This window comes from Mercenaria mercenaria, chromosome 7, assembly GCF_021730395.1.
Source record: "Mercenaria mercenaria strain notata chromosome 7, MADL_Memer_1, whole genome shotgun sequence".
NCBI classification, from domain to species: domain Eukaryota; kingdom Metazoa; phylum Mollusca; class Bivalvia; order Venerida; family Veneridae; genus Mercenaria; species Mercenaria mercenaria.
The window spans coordinates 70,113,303-70,133,575 of NC_069367.1; the positions used below are offsets into that span (position 1 = coordinate 70,113,303).

General features: G+C 35.0%; 1 protein-coding gene across 3 annotated transcripts in view; it reads left to right on the plus strand.

Annotated features, from left to right (window-relative positions):
- LOC123553965 (run domain Beclin-1-interacting and cysteine-rich domain-containing protein-like) overlaps nucleotides 1–20,273 on the plus strand; it is a 53,580-nt gene that overhangs the window by 17,637 nt on the left and 15,670 nt on the right. For all 3 annotated transcript variants that reach the window (XM_053548619.1, XM_045343751.2, XM_053548620.1), the window contains exons 6-16: nucleotides 3,878–4,525; nucleotides 4,924–5,033; nucleotides 6,421–6,603; nucleotides 6,958–7,000; nucleotides 8,385–8,453; nucleotides 10,657–10,704; nucleotides 11,121–11,195; nucleotides 12,029–12,210; nucleotides 12,490–12,576; nucleotides 14,174–14,247; nucleotides 14,833–14,897. In XM_053548619.1, coding sequence (XP_053404594.1) covers nucleotides 3,878–4,525; nucleotides 4,924–5,033; nucleotides 6,421–6,603; nucleotides 6,958–7,000; nucleotides 8,385–8,453; nucleotides 10,657–10,704; nucleotides 11,121–11,195; nucleotides 12,029–12,210; nucleotides 12,490–12,576; nucleotides 14,174–14,247; nucleotides 14,833–14,897 — 1,584 coding nt within the window. The remainder of the gene's footprint in view (nucleotides 1–3,877; nucleotides 4,526–4,923; nucleotides 5,034–6,420; nucleotides 6,604–6,957; nucleotides 7,001–8,384; nucleotides 8,454–10,656; nucleotides 10,705–11,120; nucleotides 11,196–12,028; nucleotides 12,211–12,489; nucleotides 12,577–14,173; nucleotides 14,248–14,832; nucleotides 14,898–20,273) is intronic.

Below are 20,273 nucleotides of genomic sequence, written 5' to 3' on the forward strand. Positions count from 1 at the left end.
GATCACACTGTGTCCATTGTGCGTCAGTGCGTCCGTCAAGTCGTCCGTCTGTTGTCAACATTTGTGTTTAAACGACATCTCCTCCAAAACAAATGGATGAATGGATTTTGATGAAACTTGGCCATGATGTTCCTTGGGTGATCCTCTACCAAAATTGTTCAAATGGTTCTGCTTGGTTGCACATAGGGGCTGCCAGAGCTAAAAATAGAAAAAAAACTTCAAACGACATCTCCTCCTAAACCAATGGTCTGATTTTTAAATAATTTCACACAAATGGTCCTTATGTCACCCTCTACCAGTTTGTTCAAATTATACCAATTTGTCAAAAAACATGGCAGCTAGAGGGCGTGGTCACTTTTCCCTATATGTATATAGTGGAAATTTTAAAAATCTTGTGTGAAACTGCTGGCCCGATTTTAGAATAATTTTACACAAATAGTCCTTGTGTGACCCTCAACCAAGATTGTTCAAATTATTTTGATTTGTCAAAAAACATGGTCGCCAGAGGGCATGGTCACTTCTCCCTATATGTATATAGGAAAATTTAAAAATCTGTATGAAACTGCTGGCCCGATTTTAAAATAATTTTACACAAATGGTCCTTGTGTGACCCTCGACCAAGATTGTTCAAATTATACCAATTCGTCAAAAGACATGGCCGCCAGAGGGCGTGGTCACTTTTCCTTATATGTATATAGTAGAAACTTAAAAAATCTTGTTTGAAACTGCTAGCCCAATTTTAAAATAATTTTACACAAATTGTTCTTGTGTGACTCTCTACCAAGATTGTTCAGATTATTCCGATTTGTCAAAAAACATGGCTGCCAGGGGGGCGTGGTCACTTTTCTTCCCTGAATCAATAATAGCTATTTGGTGTGTGATATCAGATTTGTAATGTTTACTTTAATTGTTCAAATTAGTGCCCTAGGTTCAAAAGTGTGTGTGACCTGTATATAATATAGGCTAACATAGAAGAAACCTAACTTTGTACTTATACAAACACACTTGAAGCCTTGTACACAGGTGAGCGCTTTAGGGTCAATGACCCTCTTGTTTTGTTTTGTTTTTTGTTCAAAGATCATGTAACTTTGTTTCTTGGGACAATGTAAATATGTCTGGCTTTACTAAGTCCAACAACCAGTATAATTATATTTTTAGGAACATTGAATGACCATTGTCTTGCATCCGTCAGCCATCTTTCCATCATCTATAATTTCTTTGAAGAATATTTTCGCTTAAACCACAAAGCCAGTTTCCACCAAACCTTTCTGAAATGTTCCTTTGATGATCCTTTTTAGCTCACCTGTCACATAGTGACAGGGAGATCGCCCTTCGTCCGTCGTCCGTCCACAATTTCATGTCTGCATGATAGTGGTTTCATTTATGATTTTATTTTAACCACACTTGCACACAACTTGTATCACCATAAGATCTTGGTTCCTTTCTTGAACTGGCCAGATCCCATTAGGGGTTCCAGAGTTATGGCCCCTGAAAGGGCCAAAATTAGCTATTTTGACCTTGTCTGCACAATAGCAGCTTCATTTATGATTTGATTTTAACCAAACTTGCATAAAACTTGTGTCACCATAAGATCTCGGTTCCTTTCTTGAACCGGCCAGATCCCTTAATGGGTTCCAGAGATATGGCCCCTGAAAGGGCCAAAATTAGCTATTTTGACCTTGTCTGCACAATAGCAGCTTCATTTATGATTTGATTTTAACCAAACTTGCACACAACTTGTATCACCATAAGATCTTGGTTCCTTTATTGAACTGGCCAGATTCCATTATGGGTTCCAGAGTTATGGCCCCTGATAGGGCCAGAATTAGCTATTTTGACCTTGTCTGCACAATAAGATCTCGGTTCTGTGTTTGAACTGGCCAGATCCCTTAATGGGTTCCAGAGTTATGGCCCCTGAAAAGGGCCAAAATTAGCTGTTTTGACCTTGTTTGCACAATAGCAGCTTCATTTATGATTTGATTTTAACCAGACTTACACAAAACTTGTATCACCACAAGATCTTGGTTCCTTGTTTGAACTGGCCAGATTCCAGCATGGGTTCCAGAGTTATGGCCCCTTAAAAGTCCAAAATTTGCTATTTTGGCTTTTGCAGCCATATAGAGACTTCATTTATGGTTTGATTTGATACAAACTTCCAAAATATCTTCAACAACAATAAATCTTGGATTCCATGATGAATCTGTCAGATCCAGTTGTAGGTTCCAGAGTTATTTTATATTTGATTACCTGCCCTGATTGTAATTAAAATGGATTTATATCAGAAAGTACTTATAGGACTAACTTGAAATTTCATTATTGTCATTAGTTGGACTGAGACAGTCAGGGTAGATAACTATGGACTGATTTTATGTCAAATTACCTCCATTTATTTCAAATTAAAATGGGTATATCTCCATAACTAATGGAGATACCAAGACCACTTTTCTGTGGTACAACATGGATGGTACCTCCAACTTTTAGGTGTATTTTGACATATCGAGGGCTGAGCGGGAAACTATTGTAACTGTATATGAATAAAGAACAAGATACAATAGTTTCGCGCTCAGCCCACGATATCTGTTCCTTGTAAGAATTTGTTTTCTTTTTGGTTAAATTCCTTCTTTTTGTTGTTTGACCTTCTTGTCCTTAAGTGCAATGATAACAGGTGAGCGATATAGGGCCATCATGGCCCTCTTGTTTTGTGTCTTGGATGTCATTTCAATTCCACAGCTGTTGCATTCCTAGGATGATTCAAAACCAAATTCCTTCAATTCATATTAAAGCCCCGACTTTTGCTACCCTGGTAGAAGTTTGTGGAGGAGGAGACTACCAAATAACAACGCTACTCTAGGCTGTCTGTCAGCTAAAAATATCTCACTTTCAGTGATTCACGAGCAAATATAAACAGTGGGTAGTTGAATACATGCATTTATTGATGGTTATAATTTAGTATTTTTTGTATCCATATTTTAATCAAGCTTTAATATGAAAAATTCAAAATTGAGACTAGCATTGAATTTCCTCATATTTAAATTTTGTAATTAATATAAATTGAGTAGAGAACACTCATTTGGCTCTTCTGTCACTGCTGACAGGCCCATTAAGTGAGATAATCTAGCAATCAATGTAGAAATAATAAACTATCAAAGTCTGGAATATAGAACAATACATGCAAATTAGCAAGTGTTGCTGTGATAAGGTCTTGAAAACGATGAGCAATTTGAGATAGGTGACCCTCTACCAAATTCCTTCAGTTAAAAATCATGGCTAGCTTGTATTCACTATAATTATGGTAATACAGATAAATTTGAAAATCCCAATTTCAAAATAAATTCACAGCAGTGTTTCTGGGGCTAACCTTTTGGAAATCCCTTTGAGCCATGTTGATTTTTTGAAAGTATTGCCATCAGAAATTGGGGCTAGTTTTCTCTGTATAGCTGTATGGGGTCTTTAGAAATCTTCCCTGCGGAAACTTCTCCCTGATATCAAAAATGATTTTACAGGTATGTCCCTTTATAAACCCTCTTCTAAATTCCTTCAGTTATTTTGATTTGTTTGAAACCATTTAGTGGGGCTAGTTTTCTGTATAGGACTATACAGAAAACATCGAAAACCTCCTGTGAAACTGCCAGCCCAAATTTAAAATGATTTCTCTCATAATTATGATCTTTAATTGGCCCATAACCAGCATTGTGCAAGCCAGCTATGAAACTCAGGTGAGTGATCTAGGACCATCATGACCATCTTTTTAAGGTTTTAATTGCATGTTTATTATTTTTGTTGAAACTCTAAACCCTACTATTTCTGCTACATATTTTTGTGACTTTCATTTGTTGCTCACTTTAAGATATATTGAAATATATTGATACTATTTCAGGTTCAAGCACAAGTCCTGAAGATGGAAGATTGACAGCAACAGCTTCTTTACGTAATGTGTTGAGAAAATCTGGGTCAGACTCCCCAGCAGAGTTGTCTCCTCCTGCCACAACACAAAACTCTTTCAGTCTGTACAACAGTATCAATAGTGACCCGCTGTTGAACCTTGATCTTCTAGAACTGTCAAGATCACCCAGTGCAAGTCAAGAGAATCTGACTAGCAAATCAAAACTTGAAACAAGGAAACCATTAAACAGAAGTTCTTCTGAAACAGTTGTGAGTAAAAGGTTGTCAGAGAGGAGGGCTTCAGAAATGATGGACAAAATTATACATGAAGATGAGGATGATGTATTTCCAGCGAATAAATCTACGACCTCTACAATGACCTTAACTACTTCAATGACCTTGACCTCTGAAGGGTCAGAAAATAAAAGTTTAAAAGGATCTAGAGTGATATTTTCTGATTCTGAAAGTGTGGAGAAGGACACAAAATCTAGAAAATTGACTGAGAGGAAAATGAAACATACACACAAAAGGTCGAGATCTGATATAAGTGGCATTAAAACATCTGTGATAGAGGGAAGTATAGAAGGTGGAACAAAAAATTCAAGTAACACTTCAGTCAAAAGTGCTTCCACCTCAAATGCAGGTAGGTTATACTACTCCATGTTGTAAAAATATTTATAAATATTTATTTTTTGGTTTATTTAGAAATACCACTTAAGTTGCTTCCTGATACTGTCACAAACAGTCTCTTTTCTTAAAATTTTCTAATTGATTAAATTGGAAAAGAAATGTTGATGGTATCTGTTGGTTTCATGTGTTTCGTAGGATTTGACATTATATGTTACTATACGATATTTTGTATCAATATGTTAATCTTTGTAGGGGATGATACAAGTAAAGTCAGCTTTCCACTAAGAAAACCTTATTTTACAAAATGCATCTTGTAAAAATGTCTTTTCATTACATGTATGACTAGCTTGATATTGAATTGATTTTACTTGCTTCATTAGTAGAGTTAAATTGTATCATATAATATTTTAGACTGTGTAGATGGAGGGAATGGTGGATATTTTCCACAGCCCCAGCAGGGTCAGTCCTTGTTACATTATCTGTCCTCTCATGACTTTCACACATGTGCCAATCTCGAAAAGGTGAGTGGTAATTCATTGCATGTTTCTCTTTATTTTTAGCAAAATTATTTTCAGTTCCTTTCAAGATCTGACATAATATTGCCTAAATTGGTCTGTTTGCATGAATTTTTAGCTTACCTGAGCACAAAGTGCTCGTGAGCTTTTAGGGTCGTCGGATGTCTATTGTGCAATTGTCTGTCGTCCTTAATTTCTTTAAAGAAGAACATTTCTTTAACCAACAAGCTGATTTCAACCAAACTTCACAGCTATGTTCCTTGAATGACCCCCTTTCATTTTCTTTCAAATCTGGCTCATCCGTGCAGAATTCTTTTATTGCAACAGAAATGAAAAACTTAAAAAATCTTCTTGTGGGGAACTGCTGGTCCAGTTACAATATATCTTCACAGAAATTTTACTTTTGTGACCATCTGCAAATTTCTTCAATTATTCTATTTCATTAAAAACACAGGGCGTCAGACTACTTTTCCCTAGATGGCTGTTAGGAAAACTTTAATATCATCTACTCTGAAATCGCTGGCATGATTTCTAAAATAACTTCACAGTAATGCTCCTTGGGTGACCCTCTGTCAGATTCCTTTTAATTGTTCTGTTTCATAAAAAGCATGGTCTCTGGGTGTCGGGATTTGTTTTCCTTTTTGGCGATATATGACCATTTTGTGTCGATTCGCCGTAAAACCCAACTCACTCACTTGTTTTCCTTTTATAGCTTTATGGGAAAGTTTGAACTTCTTCTCCCCTCCAACCATTAGCCTGATTCTAAAACAATTTCGAAGTGATGTTCCTTAATTGACCTTCTACTATGTCCCTTCAGTTCATTGTGTTTTATTAATATGGTGGGGCTAGTTTTCTCTATGTTGATTTATGTAACACTTTGTGAGCCTCTACCCAATTCCTTCAAGGTCCCATCCACATTACCCGAAACCACCCCACTCCCCAAACACAACCCCCACAATTTATTTGCTCCCCCACTTCACCCTAAACTTAACCCTCACAAACAACAGTGTAAGATTTGTGGGACCCTCTACATAAACTGTTCAAACAAGTTGTGATACTCATGTGAGCAGTCTAGGGCCATCATGGTCCTCTTGTTTACCTACAATGTTGATGGATGTAAGTCTTGGATAGAAACTTTAAACTGTTTTGATTAGAGTGTGATAACCTTATGTATTATTGTCCAAATGTGTTTCCTTCAACGATTCTATGTATAGTTAACATATTTCAGTTCCTATGAGTGATTTTCAGTTGAGTATTAAATATACGTTTGCTGTTACACACTATATAACATGCCAGTGCAGTTAATACCCAATTGAAGACTGCAGTAACAGAATTCATTTCTTGAAACAAATTAACCTGTCAATTTATTTTAATACGGAATGTCTGTATTCAGGAGAATGCCCACTTCAGTATATCTGAGGCTCTGATTGCTGCTATAGAACAAATGAAATGGAACCATGTAATCAGTCCACACACAGGCGGACGGATGGAGGAACCAGACGATGAGGAGAGTGATGAGGAAATAAAACAACTGCAGCAACGAATACGCATTCGGAAAAGGGAAAAATTGAAAGAGGTGAATTCATTTTTACATCCTTGCCATCAATAAATGGGGTGAGAGATGAAGTGTTACCACTGTGCATGTGTATTTCGTGTGTATGTTTTGTGTGTTTGGACAAAGCGTTCAGTATACTGTATTGAAAGTTCTGCATGGAGGGATTTTAGAATAATTTGGAACAAAAGAACAAGCATACCAAGATGATGCATCACATTCAAGAACCATGATTGTTTCAAATAATTGTACCATTATTATTTACTTTTAGCATAGAAATACATTGTATATTTGCAACTGTTACTTAACACTTTTTCTACGTGTCATATCAGTTATAATAATTTCTAGTACAAATTTCTGACATATTTCAATTTTCAGAGAGCACGTGGATTTCCAGCATTTAGTGATGGGAGAACAGACAGTATGTATTTAAACAAATAGTGTTGTCTATATGTTGTAAAGCTTGCTTTCCCTTCTTGTTGCTAATGTCAAGTTTTATATAGAGGTTATGATTTTCTATATGATTTACTTTCTCAGTCGATATTAAAGTGTTTATGAAAATGTTGTCATGTGTACTGTGGAGTAAATTTTGTTTTATGTGATTAAGAAAGCCAAGATTTAGTTAATGTATGACATAATTCATTTGTTGATACTCCTTTTTTTGGTCTCTTTTTAGCTCATCTGATTTTTTGAAAAAAAATGATGAGTTATTGTCATCACTTGAGCGGTTGTCGGCGTCGGCGTCGGCGTTGCCTGGTTAAGTTTTATGTTTAGGTCAGCTTTTCTCCTAAACTATCAAAGCTATTGCTTTGAAACTTGGAATACTTGTTCACCATCATAAGCTGACCCTGTATAGCAAGAAACATAACTCCATCTTGCTTTTTGCAAGATTTATGGCCCCTTTTGTACTTAGAAAATATCAGATTTCTTGGTTAAGTTTTATGTTTAGGTCAACTTTTCTCCTAAACTATCAAAGCTTTTGCTTTGAAACTTGGAATACTTGTTCACCATCATAAGCAGACCCTGTACATCAAGAAACATAACTCCATCTTGCTTTTTGCAAGAATTATTGCCCCTTTTGGACTTAGAAAATCAGTTTTCTTGGTTAAGTTTTATGTTTAGGTCAGCTTTTATCCTAAACTATCAAAGCTATTCCTTTAAAACTTGCAACACTTGTTCACCATCATAAGCTGACCCTGTACAGCAAGAAACATAACTCCATCCTGCTTTTTGCAAGACTTATGGCCCCTTTTGGACTTAGAAAATATCAGATTTCTTGGTTAAGTTTTATGTTTAGGTCAACTTTTTCTCTTAAACTATCAAAGCTATTGCTTTAAAACTTGCAACTCTTGTTCACTATCATAAACTGACCCTGTACAGCAAGCAACATAACTCCATCTTGCTTTTTGCAATAATTATTGCCCCTTTTGGACTTAGAAAAATCATTTTCTTGGTTGAATATTATGTTTAAGTCAACTTTTCTCATAAACTATCAAAGCTATTGCTTTAAAACTTGCAACAGTTTTTCACCATCATAAGTGGACACTGTACATCAAGAACCATAACTCTATCCTGCTTTTTGCAAGAGTGATGGCCCTTTTTAGACTTAGAAAATCATGGGTAGGACAATATTTCTATTATACAAAAAAAATCAGATGAGCGTCAGCACCCGCAAGGCGGTGCTCTTATTTAGTTGTTAAATTAATGTTCTGTCACTTTTTCCAGTTGTTTCCAAATAAATTGATGTTAGCCGTGATAGTGTTGTATATATTATGTGAATTATCTTTGTTCATTTGCATGTTTAGCCACACCTACCACCAGTCACAGCAGGTCTGAGTCACCTTTCAGTTCAGCACATGAAAGTGATTACTCAGGTGTGTATATAAATTGCATGTTTAGCCACACCCACCAAAAATCATTGTGAATCAACTGATTGCTCAGGTGTGTATGTTAATTATGTTTGTTGATTTGCATGTTAAATCACACCTACCAAATATCACAGTGAACCAGTTTCAGTATTACTGGGTACGCCAGTACATGAAAGAGATTGTGGAGCCTCCTTGGCCGAGTGGTTAAGGTCGCTGACTTCAAATCACTTGCCCCTCATCGATATGGGTTCGAGCCTCACTCTGGGTTTTGAATTTTTCATGTGAGGAAGCCATCCAGCTGGCTTATGGAAGGTTGGTGGTTCTACCAAGGTTACCGCTCGTGACGAAATAATGCATGGAGGGGCACCTGGGGTCTTCCTCCACCATCAAAGCTGAAAAGTCGCCATATGACCTATAATTGTGTGGGTGTAACGTTAAACCCAACAAAATAAAAAAATAAATAAAGAAAGAGATTCTTGCAATCAGTGATAACTGTTACTCAGGTGTGTATTTTTTTCTGTTCATTTGCTTACTTAGCCACACCTACCTCAAGGCACTTACCAGTATGCGAATTACTTAAGTTCATTTGCATGCATAGCCCCCACTTACCTCAAGGCACATAAAACTAGAATACCCTGCAAGCTGAGTCACACCTACCTCAAGGTTCAAGGCAAATAGGCATTCAGTGTGTGAATAGATTTCTTTCATTTGCTTGTTCAGCCACACCAACCTCAAGTCATTAAAAGCATCTGTCACAGTTCAGATCATCATATGTATGAGTTTGTTTTAAGTGTTTGCTCTGTTAATACCTTTATAGTTTGACTATTTCAAGACTAGGTAGAGCTATTTTACTTTGTTAGCTCAGGTTTTATTGTGAGCGTCTGGCGTCGTACATCATCTGTCAACATTTTTCTTTAAATAACATCGCTTCTTAAACCATCAGGCCAATTTGATAAAACTTCACAGGGATGTTCCTTGGATGGTCTTCTTTAAAAATCGTTCAAAGAATTGAATTCCATACAGAACTCTGTTGTCATGGCAACCAAAAGGAAAAACTTTAAAAATCTTCTTGTCCAAAACCACTGATCCTAGGGCTTTGATATCTGGTATGTAGCATCATCTAGTAGTCCACTACCAAAATTATTTAAATTATCCCCCTAGGGTCAAATATGGCCCTGCCCTGAGGGTCACATGATTATATAGACCTGTAGGGAAAATCTTTGAAAATCTTCTTGTCCAAATCCAGAGGGCCTAGGGCTTTGATATTTGATATGTAACATCATCTAATGGTCCTCTACCAAGATTGTTCAAATTATCCCCCTAGGTTTAAATATGGCCCACCCTGGGGGTCACATGGTTTATATAGACTTATATAGGGAAAAACTTTGAAAATCTTCTTGTCCAAAACCACAGGCCCTAGGGCTTTGATATTGGTATGTAGCATCATCTAGTGGGCCTCTACCAAGATTGTTCAAATTATCCCCCTAGGGTCAAATATGGCCCCACCCTGGGGTTCACATGATTTATATAGACTTATATAGGGGAAAACCTTGAAAATCTTCTTGTAGAAAACCACATGGCTTTGGGCTTGATATTGATATTTGGTATGAAGGATCGAATAGTAGTCCTTTACCAAGATTGTTCAAATTATCCCCCTTGGGTTAAAAATGGCCCTGTACCGGGGTGCACATGGTTTGAATAGACTTGTCTTCAAACAACATCTCATCTGAAACCATTGGATGGAAGTTAATGAAACTTCGCCTGGATGTTCCTTTTGTGGTCCTCTTTCAAAGTTGTTCAAATGGTTTCGCTTGGTTGCACATAGGGGCCAATAGAGCTAAAAATAGTAAAATCTTCTAACTCCTCTTAAAACCACTGGTCCGATTTCTATTTCACACAAATGGCCCTTATCTAACATTCTGTCAACTTCATTAAAAGGTTATTTCTTTCCTTCAGTTTTACCCCATTTTGGACACTATATGATTATTCTATCGTTGCGTGTGGCATTTGTAACACGTGTTGACATCTAAATATTGAAATATTAAATTAATAATCTTTCAAGTTTCTCTGAAAACATTATTTTGAAACAAATTCATTTTGATTTCAAGCCATTCATAACTGTGAAAAACCCAGTATATGAGAATACAGTGAATGGTAATAACAACTCCCTCTCAGTTGATGATGGTTTCTGTTGTGTTTTCTATTACAGACAGTGATACATCCAGTGGGGTAGATGACAAACAAATAGAACTTTCAAGTAAGTGTTGAGTACCAGATAATGCTAAACTTTGTTTTGTTCCATCAGTCGGGTTTTTGTTTTAAAGAAGAAATGCAGGAAGGCATGATGGAGATGTGTAGTTTTAAGACCCTCTTGTTAGCTTTTTCTCTGCTATTAAACTAAACTTTTGATAAAGGTCATTAAACTACTGTTTTGTTTCATGTGATAAAATTACGCTTATTTGTGGGGGAATAAGTGGCCAAAGGAGAGAGTAATCTTGAAAAGATTTCAAACTCTTCAACAAAATTAAAAACGGTTTACATTAAGAAATATTCATCGTCTGGTTTTCAGACTGTCAGTAGATTTGTGAGCTTTATTATTCTTCTTATGAAAAAAGATAAGTGTTAAAGAACACACATTGATGATCAGGCCTGAAATTTCTCTTTATTTTCTAGTGGAAGACACCCACAACAACATGACTACTCTGAAGAATAGTGGACTGTCACTATCAATGGCTTCACTGTACTCCGGTAAGCTTGATAATACCAGAATTACCTCCTTTTTGCTCATTACTTCTCTTACTTTTTCTCATGATATATCTTACCGTTTGCTCCATATTATTCTAGTATGTAACAAAAACCTTGGGTATGGATGGTGTTTGCTGCTATTAGACTAAGAGATACATGTTGATAAAGGACTGTTGTCGCTGTAGTGGAACTGTCAGCTTTAAGTATGGGGAGTTTGTGGGTTCACTCACTTCCCATGTTCAACAGAATACGTGATAAGTGGGACCATCAGCTGCCTGCTTGGTGAACAGCATTAAAAGTCAAATTGCTTCTCGTTTCTTATACCCTTGTAATGATCGATACCACCAGGAATGAGATGTTGAGAGTGAATTACATGACTTGTAGGAGTTGTCTCACAATTGGCCTAGAATTAATAAGTAATGAACAATTTGCGTATCTTTTGCAAAGATAGCTATTATTTCTATAAGATTAAAATAATTACTTGTAAATGTTATTTGTGATCTGTCTGTGAACAGTTTAGGAGATAACTATATTTGCATGTATACTTGTGGACTCTGGTTCAGTCTGGTTCAGAGCTGAATTCTTATCATTGTCTACATAATTCCTTGTCAAGATAGGAGTACTAGAGAAAGGTCTCAGTCTGAAAACACAGCAGAAAACACAGAACAATATAGTTTAACATTTCTCATATTATAGAAATTAAAAGAAAAAATATGCTGTTTAGGATGAGTGTCTAGTTATTTTTCATCAAATCTTATGTGTTGTTGCTGATTGTGATGATGTAGATATGACACAAAAGTTAATAATGTTAATTCATTGAGGACATTTTTTTCTAGATGCTGACATCCAAAAGAATATGAAGGCAGCTGTTGCGCGTGAGAACTCCATGCAAGAAAGTAGCACATATTTCTCAGCCGAGTCAGTAGCTATATCACTTCTGAGAAAGTTCACAGAGAAACAGCTACCAAAAGCCTCTGACCTACAGTGGCTTGTCACTGAGCAAGAGGCTCCACAAAGGGTATGCATTATTTAACAATTTTTGGGAAATACCAGTTCAAAAAAACTGAGTCAGTTAAATCTAAAAGCCTGGCAAAATAGTTGTTTGAAGAGTGAATTATATAAAGAGTTTTCATCTCAGAACTTACACTCTGCTCAAGTCGGTGCTATAGGGTTTTCAGGTTGTTACATCTTTAAATTTATTGTCTTGAATAAACCTGGTCTGCTATAATTTTGTGGTGTTCTATGCTTCTGAAGGATGTTCTGATAAATTTATAGAAACTTTAATATTGATTTTCAGTTGTTGCCGCTCCCCAATTCCTACCCTGTATCACCTGATGATGCTGAAAACACCAACATGCTGAAACCACCACTCAAGTCTTCCAGGGTAAGTTCAGCTCCACTTTTTCTACTGGACTAACGTGTCATATTCCTAAATCCTAATTTTATAATGTTTGAAAAAAATTACAAGTTGTGAGAATTAATAGAAGTGTCATCCAGTCATTTAGTATATGAAGTTATGCATCTGAAGTGTCATTTGGGTTTTTACTCAGTAAAAACAGAGTTATTGTCCTTTTTCAGAAATATGCATAAAGAATCTCAATATCTATGTCGCACTTATCTCAAAAAGTGTTTGGCCTAGTGTCATTAGACTTTATAGGATTATTGTTCAGCATTTGAAGTTGTGCACCAGGAGTTTAGGATTAATCTCACTCACCTTTCTCACACCCCTCTTCCGGCAAAAGTAAATTCGGATTTATTAACTCTTAAGATACTGGGACAGTTTTCTTAGTCCTCAAAAAAAGTGTCATATGACTGTACAGTGATAATAAGTGACTGCCAACTTCTCCTACTGAATCAGAGAAGGGAACAAATGATTTCAGAACAATGTCTTATCAGATTGTCACAGAGAACGTATGCTTCACCTGGGGATTAAACTCACGACCCTGTAATCTGTAGATCTATACTTTTCCTATTGAACTAAGTTGTAAGGTTATAAAATACTCAATAGCAGAAGATGCAGGCCTTCTTGTAATTACTCTTCATTTGTATATCCTTGTTTTTGTGTGTAGATTAATGAAAAACATGCTTCTGCTATCTATTATTTCAATGCTAATTTGTCATATATTAAAAATACTAGATCAGATATTATAGTAGCGCTACTTGTGTTCACTGCAAGTAGATCAACGTGATGTCACCATTAACATGTACATGTATTATTAAAGATAAGTTGATAATTTTCTTAAATGTGCCCCCTTTTCACAAATAACTTCTTAAGGTAGTTCTGCACGTTTGATAAACCGGAAGTGATGGCGTAACGTCATTTTTTCCGGAAAATGTATAATAAAGACTGGATTCGGCGTACGGAAATGAAAATCATTTTATAAATTAATCGCAACCTGCGAGTAAATTTATTACAATGGCACTGTTGCCATATTTCTAAAGTCAAAATATGATATTAAAACATATCACATGTTAAATAATTCAAAATAATGTCATAAAATTAGCGCGAAATGTCTGGTTTACTTTAATCGTGGTCAAAGATCTCAAAAATTAGCACACGGACCTATACATTTTACTTCATCAAATTATAGGCCATGCCTTTACTTACAACTGTGAGAAGTTTCATCAAAATCTACATTGTAGAAAATTTTCTATGCGCGAAAATGTTATGAAAATTATGATTTTCCCATAGACTCCCATTATGAAATATTGCGTGAGGTCCCTATTTTTCAAATCAGTGCAGCAAAAAATCAAGCACACGTCCCTATCTTTTTTATTTGTTTAATTTTCTATGTATATTCTGAAGTTTTGAAAAATCAGAGTTTAATTAAATTCTACATTGTAGAAATAATTTCGATCCAAACGTGCAGAACTACCTTAAATCAAAGGTTTTGTAATATCCAAGCTTACTCCTTTTCTTCCAAAATTGTGAATCAGTTCTGACTCTGTAGAGACTGTCTTTATGTTTTTGTTAATTACAGACAAGAATACGTGGCAATATGGAATGGGCACCACCCAGACCTCAAATTATCTTCAACGTTCACCCTGCACCTAAGTAAGTTACATTTTATGAGTTTTTCTAGCCAGTAGTTAAACAGAGATACTGCAAGGGCTTGTGTTTAAGAAATAGTATTTCTGGTATGTATGTGTATGTTATATTGAAACTTAATTGACCATCTCTTGAACACAAAATGTAATGTTCGAAAAAGGGATCTGTTTCACTGTGTGATAGAAAAGGAGATTGGTTTAACATTTGAAAGTTTATTCTTAAAATTTCGAGTTGTGATTATATTGTGTCCTGTTTTGCTATGATAGAGAGGTAGGGATTTCAATATGTTTATGTGTTCTTAATACAATACAGCCTCTGCTATGTTATTTTGGAAAACATCAGTAATGTGACTTTACTACACTTAAATATACCTTACATGTAAATGTACATGAATTTAAAGACAAATTGTTTAATTTATTTGTACATCATAATTTGTTTAAAATTGCAGTGTTCTTAATTTGACGTCCAGGCCACTAACTGAAATAAATGATAAAATGTCTGTATGAACAAGTACTCATACAAGTATGAAATCCTAACCTCTTTTATATTGTATATGTAATAACAACAATTATATATCTTTCCTATTTGCAGGAGAACATTTGTACTGGTCAGACAGAATTACAGATGTGCAGGTTGTGGTATGAAGGTTGAACCAGGTCAGTGGTAATTCAATAATATATAATTGAACCACGCTATATAGAACAACCTCATGTCAGTTGTTTAGTTTTGAGGTGTTTTACCTTTTCCGAGGTTGATGTTAAGAGTGTTTGAGACTCAATTCATTTCTTTTTTGTTTCTGTTTATGCTGTCAAAGAAAAAAGACTCATAGTTAAACCTGTGGTAAAGACTTTCTGAGAACATAAACCTCTGGGATCTAAAGACAAATAGATTCATGTCCATTTTAAACATTGCAGTATATTTTAACTTTGAATGAAAACAGACTGTAAAAAAAAAAGACACATTTTAGCTCTCCAAGGGTGGCCTATCTCAACAGGTTTGTTCATTTTAAAGACATCCAGAAGTAAAATTTTATTAAAGAATGTTTCATGTTGATAAGGAGATGTAAACATGTAGAAAAGTCATTATGACAGTAATGATAAGGGTCTGTTAAAGATTTTGTTAAGCTATGCAGGGCGTCCGCTGGGATTTTAAAAGTTGGAGCCACCAGTTCAGCCACTTTCAAAATTTTAGAGCCACTTTGGAGCCAATCCATTTTTTTGAAGCCGTGGTCTGTTAAGGGATGTGTGTATAAAATAATGACATAATACTTGTAACACTTACTATCTATGTAAATGTCATAACTTTTGTGTTTTATATTTTCTTATAACAAATAAATAAACAATAATTTTAAGTCTTTTTATCAAAATGATACAAAATTAAATTAGCATGCTTATTAACAACACAATCTCATATTCATCATATATCAGCTTTCAACTATCACAGTCTTCGTCGTAACTGGGTTGCCCGAAGTCCGGGACAAGTAGATCCTGTTTCGGGCAAGCCAAAGTTTTCAGGTGGTTGCCCGAATGGACAAGTGCTTTTTCCGAAATTTAAATCCATAATTTTCACAATAATTACAAAAAAGAATTTCACGAATCTGAAATGAACATCCTAAATACTAGCTTTCGTATATTTATGCATGAATTGATGACCATATTTGCAATATATAAAGTTGCTTTACAAAATTCAGAAATTACATCCATATGACTGGAGTTTACCCGCGAATCGTAAAGATATCAAAACGTCATGCCAGTAATTTTCCATTCCTCGAGCACGTGCGACTTATCGTATCGCCGTTACTTTTGTTTATCGACACGTACACAAAAAAACACGTGTAGTGCATTCATTTTTTAATATCATCGCTTCAAATTTTCAACACCGCTTGAGAAGTAATACAGTTTGAATTCTATAACAATTTTAATAAGATATCGACAGAAATGTAGGCAAAATTCTATAAAAACGATCGAAGTTTCATACAATTATTTGTAAAATTTCAAACAGCGCGATCTTAATTATTTATTTATTTCTAAAAGTAAATAAATAATACATACTATGATCATAAAATTCAGACTTTTGACAAGAAAGTACAAAAAACAGAATTAAAAAATCTTAAATAATGAAAAAGCGGCAGCAATTTAAATACATCGAGTAAAACGTTTTTTGGCAAACAGATTTCTGCAAGTGCGGCAAAATAGGTTACGTGACCTCGTGAACGTAAACAAAAAATTGTTTTAAAATAAAGATTCAAAGTTTATTTCTTGTAACGTATACATAAAGTATCTTGTTACAAACAGATGTATTAACAAATACAACGTGACACATTCAAATAACACGCACACGTACGCACGCACGCGTGCACGCACGCGCACACACACACACACACACACACATATACACAAGCGTACACATAGTTACACTCGCACACAAAAACATAGAAATACATATAAATGTTATTGATTATTGCATAGAGAAACTAAGTATGTTCGTTAATATCTTAAATAGAGAGGATGAACTAAAGAACTGCATTGTAATCTAACATTTGCACTGGCTCTAAACTGGCATTACTGTACTATAAATGAAGCAAACATTGTCATTAATCATATAATCTCCTATGATTTGAAACGGCACGAACTGAGTTTAATGAAATACAATTAAGAGTTACATTACAGTATTTAACACGCACGTATAATATCCTTTAAGATGATAAATAATCGTAGCCTGCAGATACGGGATGTAGTAAATCTGCATTGAAATACAAAGTATATACTATAGTGTCAATAGGGTAAACTAAACATATGATAATTTGAACTTGCAATACTACATGGAGCATATAGATATAACTTGTGATATGTAGGTATAATTCTACAGACAAATAATCTATCATAGATACAAACAATTAAGCTGCTTATTTCTTTATACATAACATTATGCATACAGAACTGAACCCATAACGATTACAATCGCTACGCGATGCATTAAAGCGTATAACAACACACTGGCCACATCATAAGCCTTACCGTACGTTAGCAAGGTTTAAGGTACAAACATAGACTACTAACTATACTGTAGGCCTCTGTGACAGCATAGCTTGCCGAAACGAAATACAAGGTTTGCTGTATAGGCCTAATAATAAACGAAATGAAGTACAGGCACAAAAAGTTAGATCCATATAAATGCTGAGGTAATGTCTTGCATAAAGAAATCAGCGCGTACAAAATTCTAATTTATGTCAAACAGTATGAACATACATAACACAACCGCAGTAGAAAACATACATCTGATTCAATAGCATACAACGAGTAATAACGGTTCGACAGACATAGCTTTCAATACAAAATAGTGCAATGGCTCTGGGAATAACTGGTACACCGCACTTAAATACTGAAATTGGCGCAATTATAGCGCTAGTTAATATGATTACTAAGTAATAGGTTATGAATGCATGGGGTGATTTGAAAATACAGTATGACCCGTTGTAAGTTCTTACAAAATATTATAATATAGTCACATTATGTTCAATCATGTCTATGTATTTACAACAATCATATTCTGACGTAAAGCAAAAGCATGATATACAAATTTGGCAAGATTCAATATAACTGATTTCTTATTGGATTGCATTAGCTGAGTAAACTTAAAAACACTTGGCCTAACACAATAATACGGCTTAATGTACCGTGTACGAATTTCTCTATAGGCGTTACATTTGATCACAAAATGAAATTCGTCCTCAATGTCGTTAGTATTACATATTCTACAAGTACGCAAATTTCTATCAATTCTTTCATTACCATACCGACCAGTTTCAATTCGTAGTTGGTGTGACGATAATCGTAATCTAGACAAGGCAATTCTATATTTCACAGGTACAAAGTCAAGATATGTTTCATAACAAAACATAGGTTTAAAATATTTATACAAACAAAGACTCTGACTCTCTGATATACTATTATTCCAAGACTGAATAAATACATCAATAACCCTCTGTTTAAATTGTAAATAGAAGCTGCGTAAAGAAACACTCTCTGGGTTTCTCCATACATAACCAAAACCGTAATTTTCTAACAGCACTTTCACTTTACTGGCCCAGTTGGTTACACCACGATTACATCCATCTACTAATGTACCATACAAATGTCTAACAATAATATTTTCTGACAATACTATTTTGCACCAATATTTGATAATACGAACGTACCTATTAATATAAAGAGGATATCTACCAAGTTCGCCGTAAATACCCATATTACAGGTAGCCGTTTTAACATGCAACAGTAAAGCAGTCTGATGTCGCTGTGGTTTTTAATAAGTTGAATAAGTAAATGAATCCTTGTACATGTCTTTTTTGACTCCACACTATGTCAGATATTCTTTTCAAACAATAACGTAAATTCCTTGAGGGCAAATAGGTCACAGAGTGTAGACTACTATTATCGTTTGACACATTTACCTGTCAGTTTATACGGGATATTGCACATTCGCTTTTTAAAAAAAAATAAAGCAGATACTTTTTTACTGATTTCTTCTCAGCAATTTAAAGAACCGAGGCCGTACGATCAGACAATGGCGCAAAAACATGACGTAATGCCATGACAATCTCGGGTAACTATACCGCTTTGATCTCCGATATCGACACACTTCTTTTAGCTCTTTGAGGGGGTTTTAATTGATGATGAAAACAAGGCAAATTACTCGTTTATCAACAGAATAATTACCGATAATTGTTAATGGTTTTCATTCGCTTTAAACACGGGTGGGTTGATGATTATTGTGTCCATATTTTTTGGACACGTCGCTCTGGGCTGTGATATTTACTTGATAATAATGATTCAACTTTTTTTGGCCATGCCACCAGAAACACATTTTTTGGGGGGGTGGGGGACCTATCCATTATTGCAGTTAAATTTGAACAACTACACCATATTTTAAAGGCCCTGGATTAAAAAAGTAAGTTTTAGAAGGGTAGTGTAAATTTGAACCCCACACCTGGCATATAACTAGATACTGGTATAGGTTTTACTTTTTTTCTACAGTTTTCTCCCATAATTTTTGTCGGCTAGTTATTTGAATATTGCAACATGGTTATCCACTTATGTTGGCTTAGCCTGCCCATCAATAGTGTGGGTAGGTTAGTTGACTACCATTTAAATAACTGAATGTTGAATTAAGCATAAACCAAAATACATCATATTTATAAACAAAATGATTTCGGGCAAGTAAAAATGTTTTCGGGCAAGTGGTTTTCTTAACTTACTTGCCCGAAAGGACAAGTGCTGAAAAAAAATTAAGGCGAAGACTGCTATCAACAGACTATTTTAAACAGAAAGATGAGCATTTATAGGGATTTTTCGAGAGCTCTTAAAAGGGCAGGGTACTGTTAAAAATTGGAGAGGGTGCATTTTTTCATGTTCCACACTTTTGTCTACAACAAACAAAAGGCATATTTCCATGTTTTTGGTTATAAAAGTCTCTTTTGTAAGTTACTGCATTGTTTACTACATGGTGTGCAATACAATCTTTATGCAGAACCTGCATTTTATGATATTTCTAATAAAGAAAACTTGCAAGACAAAAATAATGACTGCAATCATAAATCAGACAGTATGTTTTTATTAATCATAAGCATGTTATATAAACAAACAGGAATAATGTTCTGTTTCTTTGTTTTTCATTTGAATTCATAGCAAGTTTCTTCTAGTGCAAATCTGAATACATTTTCAATAAATGTCATTATACTTTCATCATATTACTGAACATACCGTTGATATTCGTGTAAAATGCGCAGATTTATGTTTTTCGGGAGCCCCCCCCCCCCACCCAACAGATCGAGAGTGCGTAGTAGTCACAGGTATACACAATTTTTCAACTTCAGCGTAAGTTTATTTACGATTTTCGCCATTTCAGTAAAGGGAAACTACTCTCCGCGCTAATTGTCTACGCTAAAATTTAAGATTGCTGTTAAATTCCGTAAAAGATCGAGTGTTTGTTGTTGATTTTTTCCTTATACAATTTTAATTTCATGTAAATTTAAC